The 15,864-nt window shown below is 34.3% G+C and overlaps 1 protein-coding gene across 24 annotated transcripts in view; it reads left to right on the forward strand.

Annotated features, from left to right (window-relative positions):
* The window catches only part of LOC119505938 (sarcolemma associated protein), a 200,834-nt gene that overhangs the window by 152,097 nt on the left and 32,873 nt on the right, over positions 1-15,864 (forward strand). For 21 of the 24 annotated variants that reach the window (XM_037798929.1, XM_037798947.1, XM_037798930.1 and 18 more), the window contains one exon: positions 6,044-6,103. The exons of 2 other annotated variants lie outside the window; for them this stretch is intronic. In XM_037798929.1, coding sequence (XP_037654857.1) covers positions 6,044-6,103 — 60 coding nt within the window. Of the gene's footprint in view, positions 1-643; positions 1,844-6,043; positions 6,104-15,864 lie in introns of those variants that run through there. One more of the 24 variants, XM_037798959.1, reaches the window with a different exon arrangement.

Here is a 15,864-nt window from a genome sequence, read left to right on the forward strand (position 1 = left end):
GGCAAAAGTCTAATTCTCTTAATATTTCACGTCTTGTTTTTCCTGATTTTTTTCCTTCTCTCTCCACCTCCCCACCCATTTTTAAATTACAGTCACTTTCTGTGTATTCTCCTCTCATTCCCTTCTCCTTTCTCTTAGGGATTTGTTCTCACATAAAAATTGCCTTATTTGGAGTAATACATTGTACTAGTATTCCTCATGTGATTGAATGTTTACTTTTTCATCACCGGATGAGGTCAGCTCCTCTGAACAATCTCAGGATTATTCTGATTACGTACTCTACTTGAAACAGATTTTAAAATTTTCATTTTTTTAATCATTTATTCCTCTAAGCCAGAGCAGTTCATTTATGGCAGAGGATAGAAAACACTTGGTATGGTTCCCTGCTCATAGAAGTTTATGTGCCTATTACAGAGGAACTCTTAGTTTAACCTAGATATTGGTATTTTTCAATTTCTGGAGCATTGAGAAAGATGTTTCTGCAAGGTCTTGCTGATAGATTCAAAGCATCTCACTCTGCCATCTTGAATGGGGTGGGCCTCCCTACCCTTTTTGAGTTACCTTGTTTTTTTTTTTAATTTTTTTTTTTTTTAATTTAGAGAAGTTGTGGGTTTACAGAAAACTCATGCATGAAATACAGAGACCCCCATATACCATCCTATTGTTAACATCTTGCATTGGTGTGGTACATTTATTACAGTTCATGAAAGAACATTTTTATAATTGTACTATTTGGCCCTTGCCCTATTATTGCAACTCTTTAACTTTTTCTGGAGCTACAAGAAAGATGGTTCTGCCAGCTCTTGTTTGTTGTTTTGATCAGTGGGATCTTGATGTAAATCCTGACTCAATCCCACTCTAGTAATATGAATTTGGACAAATTATTTAGTCTCTTTAAATCTGGATTTTCCCATTTATTAAATGAGGTGGCAGTACCTACCTCATAGGATTGTTATGAGAATTAAATGAGATCATGTTTACTAAATGCTCTAGGTGATGCCTGGCACATAGTAAGTAAGCATTGTGTGTTAGCTAGTAGATAGAAAATAAATGTTTGGGGGTTGGAGAGGATGTTAGTGGTACCTTTTTTGTCAGAGTAATTAGAAAATAAATGTTTGGGGGTTGGAGAGGATGTTAGTGGTACCTTTTTTGTCAGAGTAATTTTTTCTCCTCTTTCCCTTTTCACAAGACAGTGAAAACTGAATGATCTAGTCCAATTGTTGCTGTTAATATTTTTCTGACAATCTTAAGATTGTCTTACTTATTAATTACCAGTATGCAAGCTATTTAAAAAAATTGACTTCAGCCGTGTTATTTTGATGTCCTAGTCATGACATTAAAAAAACCCAACTTTGAGATTTAAAATTATTTTCCAGGTTGGCAATTACAACAAGAGATTAACTAGTTCTTTCATATTAGCCTATCCTCTCTTCCACCAATTTATGATCCCTGTAACTGACATCAGTATCTTATAGTCAGTGCTATCTGAGTTCATCTTCAGATTTAGGGTTTCAATTACTTCTCGCTGTCACGTGAGGAAAATAGCTCTTTTTGTTTTAAGAACTTAATCCAGTTCTGTTCAGTCTTTGGCAAGATTTGACAGTTTTTGCAACTCCATGTTTTCTCACTTAAGTGCTTGGATGATGATTCCCAAATATCGTCAAACTTGTATTATTTTACCCATCAGTTCCTCTCCTTGGTAGATCTACAGAAATGCCTGAATGTGTATATCCAGTATAAATTCAAGAATGTTCGTAGCAGCCTTACTCGCAATAGTTCAAAACTGCAAACAAACTAAAAGACCTTCAGGAGATTAATGGATGAATATGCTGAGGTATATAAGGTAAAATAAACCTGACAGAAATGAATACTTACTGTAGTATTCTATTTACATAAATTAAAAACCACTAAAATTAAATATTATTATTTAGTCATGCATATTTGGGTGGTATGACTATAAGGAAAAGCAAGAAGTTAAATAACATAAAAGGATCAATGGAGGACAGATGAAGGAGGGATGAGTTTTGATTGGAAAGGGGAATGTGAAGGGCTTTGAACGTAATGGGAAGATTCTAGTTCTTGACTTGTGCTCTTGTCACACAGGCGATTACTTTATAAAAATGTTGAACCTGAATATTTATGTTTTATGTTCCTTTTGATGTGTTATTGTTTGCAATAAATATGTTTTTAAAATAGGGAAAAATGCATAATTCTCTCTCTAGAGTGTCCTTCAAAAAAAGGGAGTTTTAAAAAAACAAAGAAAGCCTCCTACTTTACCATTTGGTTGTGCCAAGGCAGGTAGCTCTTTCAGGACCTGAGGTTTATCATTGTGTGGAAGTTCTCTTTGAGGCTCTGAGGAGGAAATGATCAGAGGTTAAGATCTTAGATCTCACCTCTTTTAATTGTTTGTGTTACACTAGTGACTTTTAGTACTCCCAAGGAATTGAGGTCGCTACACCAAGTTTGAGAATCAGTGATTAGAGACTTTTTTTTTAATAACAGTGCTTCTTTTTTTAAAATTCTTTAATCAGAGGCCACTAGTGAATCACCAAATTTAGTAATCTAAACTTAACTAATTTAGTAGTGATAATAATAGCTAATTATTATATAGCACTTATACACTAGTCCTGTTCAAAATTTTTTATATGTTTTAACTCATTTAATCCTTAGATTTTTTTAGAATGAGTAAAGCATTCATATAATTTTTCCAGGTTTGATCCATTTAAAAATAGATGCCCCTCCCCCCCAAAAAAAGATGCCTAATTCATTCATTCACCAAATATTTATTAAGCATCTACTGTGTACCAGGCATTGTTTTAGCTGTTGGAAGTATAGAAGTGAACAAGACAAAGAAAACTTTGCCCTCATGGAGCTTATATTCTCTTGAGGGAGACAAAAACTAATAAACTAATAATGTGTATGGTAGTGATAAGCCCACTGAAGAAAACTGAAAGAATATAAGGGGATAGGGAGTGACAAAGGTATTATGTGGTTGTCACATCATTAGGGGGTTGACCTTTAAACAGAGTTGATACTAAACTGAGTAAGTTGTACATGAATTTGGGGAAAGAATATGGAAGATAGAGAAAAAACAGGCAGGACTGAAGTTGGCGTTTTAGAGCAACAAAAACACTTTTTTCTATGAAGGGCCAGATAGTTAATATTTTAGTCTTTGCAGGCTATAAGGTCTCTGTTGCAGCTGCTCTCTCTGCCATTGTAGTGGAAAGCAGCCATAGACAACATGTAAATAGTTCCAATGGAACAAGCAGAAGGCTGGATTTGGCCCTTTGGGGCTATAGTTTGCTAATTCCTGGGCTAGATCTTATGGACCCTGTAGGTCATGGTAATTACTTCAGATTTTGTTTTAAGGGTAAGAGGGTTTTGAGCAATGAATTCCAGTCTCACTTTAAAAATGTATGTTATCTGAATTTTACCTGAATATTTAAAAAATGATATACTGAGGTATATGAAATTAAGGAAAACCAGGGATAAAGAGAAGATTCTTAAAACTTCAAGAAAGAAACAGGTGGTCCCATGCTGTGTTAGTCATAATAAGCTAAATTATAACCGTAAAGTAATTTGTTTTGAAAGATGATTGATGAAGCCAAACAGCAGGCAACAGAAAAGTTTTGTTTAAAATATTGAGAAAGGTTGCAGGGTGGCCCTAAGTCAGCAGAGAAAAGCTGCTCCGGAGCCGCACAGTCTGGTGGTGGGATTCTCTTTTATACGGCCTTCTGTCCACTAGAAGTTTACATGGTGTTTTGGACATGTAAAATATGTGACTTTTGGCCAATAGGGGATTACGCATAACTTATCTTGTAACTTTGGCAATGCCTGGTTTGCAGATTCCAACAGGAGAGGTGCAAAAGGAAGGGAGGGAACAACCTTGTGGTGCAAAGTGGGGGAATGTAAAGGAGGGGCAGTGATGGGCTCTAACAAAGGCAGTAAAGTGGTGGCGCAAAATGGGGAAAGAAGGGAGGAGGCAGCAAAAGGAGGGGAGGAGGCAGCAACAAGTGACCTGGCTTTACATTAGAAGGAAATGGGGGAAGGGTCCAGGACTCAGACCTAACAATAACAATAAATAAACCTTAAAATCTTAATGGCTTAATTCAACAAACATTTATATCTGAATCATGCTTCAGGTCATGGTGGTGATGAGCACTCTGCTCCATGTTGTCACTCAGAGATCTAGGCTAATGGTAGTTTTGCCATCTTATGATGTTGCCATCTCAACACATGGTTTCTAGAGTCCCTGTTGTCAACAAAGAGAGGTGTGGAGACTCCTACTCTATATTAAATACTTTGTTTGGCCCTGGCTAGAACCAGTCACATGGACCTTCATCAGTGCTAGGGAGTTGGTACTTACATTTCTCCCAGGTGCCCAAAAAGGGTGAGCACATCAGGTATAACTACCATACATAATGAAGAGCAGGGGTCAGGATGGCACTGGACTCATCTAGTTGGAAGCAAGAAGACAGAACAATGCTTTCAGATGTCTGAAGGAAAATTATTTCCTGTAGAATTGTATATCTAGTCAAATCATCAAAAAATGTGAGAGGAGATTACTGACAATTCAACGCCTTTTACCTCCCATCCATCCCTTTTCAAGAAATTATTGGAGGATGTGTTACACTAAAATAAGGAAGAGGAAGATTTGGAATCTGGGAGCAGGGTTTCCATGCAGCAAAGACTGGAACAGGAAGATTTAGGGGCTTGGGGGAAGGGAGGAGTTGGGTACATTTAATGTGATAGATTATCTAATTAATATGCATGACAATATTGAGAATTTTATGGTTCTGTTGGAAAGCTTTAGCTGTGTTAGAGACAGGTTAGCAAAACAAAACCATGAGGCATTATGAACTCCAAAAGTACTAAATGTTGTACAAGAAAGGAAATATAGCATATTCTGTGACTCAGATATAAATAATAACTAATTAGTTGTAATATAAATACTGATTATATATTCATAAACTGTTACTTATGTGAGGATGACAGTAGGATGTGAGAGCCTAATGATCTCTAAGAGATAGTCAATAAATAATTCCTAAAATGAAAAAAGTAAATAACAATATATTATTTAGAAAGAGAAATGTGAATACCAGAAGAAATGGCTAAGAGTTAAAAGTTCTTGCCTCTAGGAAGTGAATTTCAGGAATGGGGTGAAGTAGGACAGAGGATGAGTAGAACAGTTTACATTGTAAATCATGTAGGACTATAAGGAATGAAGATTGTGAAGAGGAGCTATAGGCTTTGGTAGATAGGAAGTTGTGGTGATCTTGGAGCAATTTCAGTGGTTCAGTGGTGGTTGTGGACTAAGTTGCAGTGAATTGAAGAGTGAAAGAAGAAAAAAATTATTTCACATAATCCAAAAGTGTAAATTGAAGACCAGCTCATGTACAGGATTAAATTATGGAATGTACAAAATAGATAATTTATCTTCTTCAGTGAAATGCAGAATATGAAAATCTGAATTTAAATGAATTATAAAGTTACATTATACCTTTACAGACAATCCCCCATAAAACAAAACAAAATTTTTAAAAAAACCTTTTCTTTAGTTAGCTCTCCTAAAATGGTTCCATTTACTGCAATATGTTACGTAGGCACCTCTGCTGAATTATATCATTAGGGAAAATAAATTATCAGTACCACATAATTTTTATAACTTCTTTATTTAAATAAAATACCACTTCAGAATTCCTTTATTTCAATGTAATATCCTTGATTTAAAGAGGATTGCTTTGTTTGTTCTGAATCCTTCAAAAAAGTCTTTCTTTTTTAGTAAAGTGAAAACTAATGAAAAGAAAAGGCAAGCATATTTCCTAATTGTCTCCCTTCCCCCAGTTCTTTGCATTAACCTGATTGGCCTATCATAGTCCAAGTTCTCTTAAGTTCCCCTTTCAGGTTCAAGTTTTTGTTCAAGCCTGGTAATACGAGTAATGTTATCAGCTTTAAATTTGGTCATGGAATGTGTTACACTGCTCCGCTCAGGGAAATGCTGCTCTGTTTGGGCTTGGAGAGTAACATTTATTTTCTCTGGCAGAGAAGCTGATCGTTGAGGGGCATCTAACCAAAGTGGTAGAAGAAACAAAGCTTTCAAAAGGTTAGTTTTTTGAGTTTTCTATGAGTTTTGAGCTTTTTGGATAATGAAGGTTAGTGTACATTTTCAAGGTTATAGTATTTTAGCAATCAGTTTATTTGCTTTAGCTCACAAAATGGCAATCCAGTGACAGTATCAGATAATATACAAAGTGGTTGGACCTCTATTTTAAAAAGAATATCTTAATTGGAAAGTTTCTTTTAAAATGGGTGTATATGTATGTATTTTGATACTTAATGGGTGGTATAGGTTTCTTTAGGTAGTAAAGATTTGTTGCAGCCTGTCTTACTCCAAACATTTTTTTCAGCTTTGATATCAAAATTTTATTTTAACACAATGTAAATCTTTTATGATATAACTTACAGGTGAAAAATGCTTATGGCACTATATTTGGAGTAATTGTACTTTTGAAATACCTTATTCTATTTAATAATTTTTAATTTGGGGGATCTTGATTTGATTTAAACAAAAATGACTTAATAGTATTTTCTTGTATTTTGTCATGAATAGTCCTGTAATTGCCCAAAGTAGTTTATTCTGTTAGCGTTTTTCTCTTACAGTTGTTAAACTTAGAGAAGAAAAGTGAGTTTTAAAGCATCATACTGTCAAATCATTTATATTCATAAGGAAATCAAGCAAATAAATTTGGTGGGATGCGCTCATTATCATTGTGGGACTTTCATCAGAAGGTTCCAATATAAAATTTAAAACTAATTCACAGTCATTTTGGTCGGTCAAAATACTGAATGATAAAACTTTTGGAATATTCAATTTCAGTACATTCTATTTTATGAAAGTAATTGGATCCATTTGGCTTTTAAAAATATTTGAAAGGATGGTGTTATTTCAGATATCTGGTAGCTTCCACTGTGATTCTGTGCACTGCAGATGCCATATTTGGGGAAAGAATGCATAGAATATGCATCACTAATATTGTTCTGGCAAACAGGCATTGAGTTTCAGAACAGTGAACTATTTTTAGTATATATGACAATTTATTTCATCATATTAAAGTGGGGTGAGAACAGACTTTAAAATAGCTTTTACTTCACCACCTAAATACCTATTCAGATTAGCTGGTTGAATAACCAACACTTTGAAATAGAAGTAGAGCCTTACAAATTAAATAATAATAATAATAAGCACTTCTTTAATTAAAGAAAAGTTATCTTGCCACCTTAGTGCTTCTATTTAATGTGTTCTGGATTAGAATATATTTTCTTGAAATTGTGTGGTGGTGTTATTGAAAAAGATTTATGCAGTCACACTGATTTCCATTCTAAACCTAGCTATGAAAGAAAGATGTGTTGAAAACTTTCAGGAGCCTACTTTTTGATCCAGCCAAGTCCACTTTTAAGTTTTTGTCTTAAGGAACAAATTAGACAAATGTACAAGGGTATTTGTTTCAGTGTTGTTTTAAAAGTTAATAAAGGGGGGGGCATATCCAATAATAAGGACATTTAATAAATAAATTATGCAAGTAAGTCCAGTGATTTCTATTTTTGTTCAAAAGTAATTTTTATATGAGAGAATAGAAAAAACTGAATGGTTATATACTCAAATGTTTTATGTACTTAGGAATTTTTTGATCATTTTGCTAGCCCTTCTCACAATTAACATGCAAACACTAATCCTTGTAATAAGCTATATGGCTAAAATAAGTTACTTTTTAATGCTTTAAATCTGGCTGTAAACTACTTTCTTTGGGGCTTGGCTGAATTGTCATTTTTTTAAAATGCTTTCATTGGTGATGTTTTTGATGGCATTTCCTTTTTTGCATTGAGAATACCAATTGTCAGAAATCACCAATTGCCAGCATTTATCAGTGTTTATATTTTCCTCCAGTGATTTCACCTAATACAAAATAGATTGCTTTCCACTTAAGCCCAAATTTGTTTAGTAGTCATTACATATATACAGTAGGTTTGTGTGAGTTGAAATAGAAAGAGTACTAGTAGATGAAGCAGCTGGATTCAAATCTAGGTACTACCTCAAGCAACTTCCTTTTTTTTTTTTAATGTAGTTTATTGGGATATGTTGACATACCAGATAATCATCACTTTAGCTCTTTAAACCTGTTTCCTCATTTGTAAAATGGGATTAACAATATTTAACTTGCAGGGTAGTTATGGGAATTTAATGAAATTTTGCTTATTTTAAAGCAAGAAGCACTGTTTTGGTGTCCAACAAATGTCAGTTCTCTATCCCCTTCTTTATCCTTCTCCTTGCTTTCTTTCCAAGTAATGGTTCCAGTGGTAAAGGAAACGGACTTTGGCCAGTATTTTTTTGTTTTACCCACTCATAGTTCTTTCCACTCAAAGATTCGATAAAAATAGTCACCTGGTTGTAGGCCTTCCAGTTTGGTAACAGATTGGTATTTTTATACTATTAGTGTGTATATTAATGATTAACTACTGCAGAGAAAATCAACTAGTAGTAACTTTTTTTAAGCAGTTTTATTGAGGTATATTCACATACCATACAGTCCATCCAAAGTATATAATCAGTGGGTCACAGTATCATCAGATAGTTATGCATTTTTACCACAATCAATTTTAGAACGTTTTCATTACTCCAAAAAACAAGACAAAACAGAACATCCCATAACCCTATTTCCCGCCATCCTCATTATTGACCATTATCATTGGTGTTGTACATTTGTTACTGTTAATGAAAGAATATTGAAATAATACTGTTAACTATAGTCCATAGTTTGCAGTAGGTGTATTTTCCCCCATATACCATTCTATTAACTCCTTGTAATAATGATGTACATTTCTTCTACCTCATGAAAGAATATTTTTATATTTGTACTGTTAATCACAGTCCTCATCCACCAGATTTCACGGTGTTATACAATCCCATGTTTTATCCTCTACCTTTCCTACTAGTGACACACATTTCTTTAAACTTCCCCTTTCAACCACAATCACACACATAATTCAGTACTGTTAATTTTACTCACTGTAATGAGTTACCATCACCTCTAACCATTTCCAAACATTTAAATTTGACCTAGTTAAAAATTCTGCATCTGTTAAGGATCTGCTCCCATTCTCTACTTCTTTCTATCTCCTGGTAATCTATATTCTAGATTTTAACTCTGTGAATTCACTTATTATAATTTGTTCATATCCATGAGATCATACAATATTTGTCCTTTTGTGTTTGACTTATTTCACTCAGCATTATGTCTTCAGGGTTCATCCATGTTGTCAAATGCTTCAGGACTTCATTCCTTCTTACTGCTGAATGATAGTCCATCATATGTTTATATCACATTTTTTTTTTTTTTTTTTTTTTTTTTTTCAAAGAGAAAGTTTATTGTGAGGTGCAAAGCAGGAGATTAGACAGCCTATCAGCCTAAAAATCTGTCTCCTTGAACTCCAGTAACTCTGATAGTTTTATAGTATTAAAAGATGGGCAGGTTTTAGGATAATGAGCACAATGGCTGGAAATGATGAGATAATTTAATTATAGACCATGTGCGGATTTATTACACACTTAGTCACAGAATATATGTAAGAAACTGGTGGCCCTAATATGGGCATGATTTTTAGTATTATAATGAGGTATAGATCACCTTATAGGTTAAAGTCTAATCTACTGCAAATGTCAGGTGGGCCAAATTGGTTAGATCCAGCTTCCGTTATCAGGATAACTTTTGAATTGGGGTGGGTTAGTTCTGGGCTAACTCATGGCCTTTCATCAATAAACACTAGGGGCTGTCTTTAGTGATCATAAGACTCTAAAGTTGAAAAACAGGATAAGGAGGGGTACAAATGAGGGTCAGTCACAAGGTTTTTACAATCACAAGATAAAGACTATATAGTTATACAATCATTGTCAGAGATCGAGGCAGCAGGATTACAGTTCAGAAATTTCAGGTATTTCCCTCTGTTTATTTTAATATACCACAAAGTAAAAAGAAATGTCTATATAATGATTCAGTGATAATGATTGTCTCTTAAATCTTACCTTCTCGGTTACATTTTTTTTTTTTTTTTTTTTTTTTAATCATCATTTTATTGAGATATATTCACATACCATGCAGTCATACAAAACAAATTGTACTTTCGATTGTTTACAGTACCATTACATAGTTGTACATTCATCACCTAAATCAATCCCTGACACCTTCATTAGCACACACACAAAAATAACAAGAATAATAATTAGAGTGAAAAAAGAGCAATTGAAGTAAAAAAGAACACTAGGTACCTTTGTCTGTTTGTTTGCTTCCCCTACTTTTCTACACATCGATCCATAAACTAGACAAAGTGGAGTTTGGTCCTTATGGCATTCCCAATCCCACTGTCACCCCTCATAAGCTACATTTTTATACAACTGTCTTCGAGATTCATGGGTTCTGGGTTGTAGTTATATCACATTTTGTTTATCCACTCATCTTTTGATGGACGCTTGAGTTGTTTCCATCTTTTGGCAATGGTGAATAATGCTGCTGTGAACATTGGTTGTGTAAGTGTCTTTTTGCATCCCTGCTTTCAGTTCTTCTGGGTATATACCTAGTAATGGGATTACTGGAGATCGTATGGTAGTTCTACACTTAACTTCCTGAGGAACCACCAAACTGACTTCCACAGTAGCTGCACCATTTCACATTCCTACTAGCAGTGAATGAGTGTCCCTATTTCTCCACATCCTCTCCAACACTTTTTCTGTTTTATAGACCATTCTAGTAAGTGTGAGATGATATCTAATTGTGGTTTCCTAATAGCTAGTGAAGCTGAGCAGCTTTTCATGTGCTTTTTAGTTATTTGTATTTCCTCCTTGGAAAAATGGTGTTCTTATCTTTTGCCCATTTTATAATTGGGTTGTTTGTCTTTTTATTGAGTTATCCTCTACCTTTCCTACTAGTGACATATATTTCTCTAAATTTCCCCCTTTCAATCACAGTCACACACATAATTCAGTACTGTTAATTTTACTCACCATAATGAGCTGCCATCACTTTTAACCATTTCCAAACATTTAAATTCAACTTAGTAACAAATGCTTGTTTTTCTTTATATATTCTGGATAGCAAACCCTTATCAGATATGTGGATACCAAATATTTTCTCCCATTGAGTGGACTGCCTTTCTACTTTCTTGACAAAGTCCTTTGAAGCACAAAAGTATTCAATTTTGAGGCAGTCCCATTTATGTATATTTTCTTTCATTGCTTGTGCTTTGGATGTAAAATCTAAGCAACCACCACCTCCCACCAGATCTTGAAGGTGTTTCTCTACATTTCATTCTAGGAGTTTGATGGTACTGGCTCTTATGTTTAGGTCTTTGATCCATTTTGAGTTCATTTTAGTATAGGGTGTGAGGTAAGTGACCTCTTTCATTCCTTTGGCTATGGATATCCAGTTCTCCCAGCACCATTTATTGAAGAGATGCTCTGTCCCAGTTGACAAGACTTGGGAGCCTTGTCAAAAATCAATTTACTATGGATCTGAGGGTTTATTACTCAACTTCAATTCAATTCCGTTGATCGATACAGCTGTCTTTATGGCAGTACACACTGTTTTGACCACTATAGCTTTGTAGTGTGCTTTAAAGTCAGGAAATTTGAGTCTTCCACTCCTTCCTTCATTTTCAATATGTTTTTGGCTATTTGAGGCTTCTTACCCTTCCAAATTAATTTGATAATTGGCTTTTCCATTTTTGCAAAGTAAATTATTGTAATTTTGATTAGTATTACATTGAATATATAGATCAGTTTGGGTAGAATTGACATTTAACATCATTTAGCCTTCCAGTCCATGAACACGGAACATCCTTCATTTATTAAGGTCTTCTTTTATTTCTTTTAGGATTTCTTTGTAATTTTATGAATATAGGTCTTGGTTAAGTTTATTTGTAGGTGTTTGATTATTTTAGTTGCTAGTGTAAATGGAATTTTTTTCTTGATTTCCTCCTCGGAGAGCTTGTTACTAGTCTGTAGACACACTACTGAATTTTACATGTTGATCTTTTATCCCACCACTTTGCTAAACTTGTTTATCAGCTCTAATAGTTTTATTGTAGATTTTTGGGGACTTTCTAAATCTAAGATCATGTTGTCTGCAAATAGTGAAAGTTTTCCTTCTTCATTTCCAATCTGGATGACTTCTAATTCTTTTTCTTGCCTAATTACTCTAGCTAGAACTTTTAGCACAATGTTGAATAACAGAGGTGATAGTGAGCATCCTTGTCTTGGAGGGAAAGCTTTCAGCTTCCCACTATAGAGTACAGTATTATCTGTGGGTTTTTCATGTATGCCCTTTATCATATTGAGGAAGTATCCTTTGATTTCTTTCTTTCAAACTGTTTCTATGAAGAAAGTATGCTGGATTTTGTCAAATGCTTTATCCACATCGATAGAAATGATCATGTGCTTTTTCCCTTTCAATTTGTTAATGTGGTGTATTATGTTAATTGATTTTCTTGTATTGAACCACCCTTGCATACCTGTAATAAAACCCACTTGATCATGATGTATAATTCTTTTAACATGCAGTTGGATTTGATTTACAAGTATTTTGATGAGGATTTTTGCATCTATATTCATTAGAAAGATTGGTCTGTAATTTTCTTTTCTTGTAGTATGTTTATCAGGCATTAGTATTAGAGTGATGTTGGCTTCATAGAATAAGTTAGGTAGTGTTCCCTCCTGTTCAATTTTTTGAAAGAGCTTAAGCAGGACTGGTATTAATTCTTCTTGGAATGATTGGTAAAATTCACCTGTGAAGCCATATTGTCCTGAGCTTTTCTTTGTTGGTAGGTTTTTGATGTTTCATTCAATCTCTTGACTTGTAATTGGTGTGTTGAGGTCTTCTGTTTCTTCTTGAGTCAGTGTAGGTTGTTTGTGTATTTCTAGGAAGTTGTTCATTTCATCTGTGTTGCCTAATTTGTTGGCATACAGTTGTTCATGGTATCCTCTTAAGTTCTTTTTTGTTTCTGTGGGGTCAGTGGTAATGATCCCCCTCTCATTTCTGATTTAATTATTTGCATCTTCTCTCTTTTTGCCTTTGTCAGTCTAGCCAAGGGTTTGTCAATTTTATTGATCTTCTCAAAGAACCAACTTTTGGTTTTGTTGATTCTTTCTATTTTTTTGTTGTTGTTTGTTCTCAATTTTATTTATTTCCACTTTAATCTTTGTTATTTCTTCCCTTCTGCTTGTTTTAGGATCAGTTTGCTGTTCTTTCTGTAGTTTCTTCAGGTGTTCAGTTAGGTCTTTGATTTTAGCTCTTTCTTCCTTTTTTTTTTTTTAAACTGCAAATTTTATTGAGTTATATTCACATGCCATATAGTCCATCCAAAGTACACAGTCATTGTCTCATAGTATCATCACCTAGTTATGCAATCATCACAATCAATTTTAGAACATTTTCATTATTCCCAAAAGAAAAATAATGAATAATACATTAAAAAAGAAAACCCAAAATACCCCATACACCTTATCTGCTCACCCCCCCCATTATTAACCCCCTAGTATTGGTGTGGTACATTTGTTACTGTTGATGAAAGAATATTAAGGTATTATTGTTAACTATGGTCCATAGTTTGCAATAGGTACTTTTTTTTCCCATGTTCCACTCTCTTTACAAGTGTCATACATTTGTACTAGTTCATGAAAGAACTTACTTAAATTTGTAGTGTTAATCATAAATAACATCCACCACAAGATTCACTGTGTTATACAATCCCATATTTTTAGCCTCTGGCTTTCCTTCTGGTGACATACATGATTCTAAACAACCCCTTCCAAACAAATTCACCTACAATTCAGCACTATTTCTTATAATCCTAATAACAAGCTACTGTCATCTCTATCCATTTCCATACATTAAGTTCAACCTTATTAAAAATTCTGTGTATATTAGGCAACTGCTCCCCATTCCATAGCCTCATTCTATCTCTCAGTAACCTATGGTCTTAAGTTTTATGACTGTGAGTTTACATATTCTAATTAGTTCATATTAGTGAAATCATAGACTATTTGAACGAAATTGGAGGACTTATGCTTCCTGACTTTAAAACTTACTGTAAAGAGCAGTAAATGATGGATGATAGGGAGGGAGGAAGGGAGGGAGGGAAAGAGAAATGGCGGTGTGACAGCATGTTAAAGTTGGTGGATCAGGGTATTGGAGGAGGGGGGTCAGGGTATGCTGGAGTTCTGTGTATGGGGTTTGTATTGTTTTTGCAACTGTTCCTGTAACTTTGAATTTATGTCAAAATAAAATTTAAAAAAAAAAAAACTTACTGTAAAGCCACAGTGGTCAAAACAGCATAATATTGGCGTAAAGATAGACATATTATCAGTGGAATCAAATTGAGAGTTCAGAAGTAGATCCTCATATCTGTGGTCAATTGATTTTTGACAAGGCCCCAAAAGCCACTAAACTGGGTCAGAATAGTCTCTTCAACATATGGGACTGGGAGAACTGGATATCCATATCCAAAGCAATGAAAAAGGCCCCCTACTTTATACCCTATACTAAAAGTAACTCAAAATGGATCAAAGACCTAAGTATAAGAGCCAGTACCATCAAACTGAAGAAAACTGTAGAAGAAAGTATAGGGAAACATCTTCAAGAGCTGGTGATAGGCAGTAGCTTCTTAGAGCTTACACCCAAAGCATAAGCAATGAAAGAAAAAAAAAATAGATAAATGGGAATTCCTCAGGATTGAACACTTTTGTGTTTCATAGGACTTTGTCAAAAGGGTGAAAAGGCAGCCTACTCAATGGGGAGAAAATATTTTGTATGTACATATCTGATAAGGGTTTGATATCCAGAATATATAAAGAAATCCTACAACTCAACAACAAAAAGACAAACAACTAAATTATAAGATGGGCAAAAGATATGAATAGACATTTTTCCAAAGAGGAAATGCAGATGGCTGAGAAACACATGAAAAGGTGTTCAATTTCAGTAGATATTAGGAAAATGCAAATCAAAACCACAATGAGGCAGTTATATGGGAATTCTGTATTTAATGCATGGTTTTTATGTAAACCTAAAACTTCTCTAATAAAAAAAAATTTTTAAGAAAAAAAAAACACAAAGAGATATCATCTCACACCCATTAGAATGGCCGCTATTTAACAAACAAAAACTACAAGTGTTGGAGAGGATGTGGAGAAATAGGAACATTTATTCAGTGCTGGTGGGAATGTATAATGGTATAGCTTCTGTGGAATATGGTTTGGCGGTTCCTCAGAAAACTAAATACTGCCCTAAACCCCACAATTCTGCTACTTGATATATACCCTAAAGATCCGAAAGCAGGGAGGTGAACAGACACTTACACACCGATATTCATGACAGCATTATTCACAATTGTCAAAAGATGGGAACAATCCAAGTGTCCGTCAACTGATGAACGGATAAACAAAATGTAGTATATATTTATGATGGAATATTACTCAGCAGTAATAAGGAATGAAATCCTAAAGCATGTGACAGCATGGATGAACCTTGAGGACATAATGCTGAGTGAAATAAGTCAGACATAAAAGGACAAATCCTTCTTCCTTTTTCATGTTATAAATTTCCCTCTCAGCACTGCCTTTGCTGCATCCCATAAGTTTTGAGATGCTGTGTTCTTGTTTTCATTTGTCTTGACATATTTACTGATTTCTCCCGCACTTTCTTTTTTGACCCACTGATTGATTAAGAGCGTGTTGTTTAACCTCCATGTATTTGTGAATTTTTCTGTTCTCAGGCTTTTATTGATTTCCAGCTTCATTCAATATGATAAGAGAAAGTT

This window comes from Choloepus didactylus, chromosome 1 (assembly GCF_015220235.1).
Source record: "Choloepus didactylus isolate mChoDid1 chromosome 1, mChoDid1.pri, whole genome shotgun sequence".
NCBI classification, from domain to species: Eukaryota; Metazoa; Chordata; class Mammalia; order Pilosa; family Megalonychidae; genus Choloepus; species Choloepus didactylus.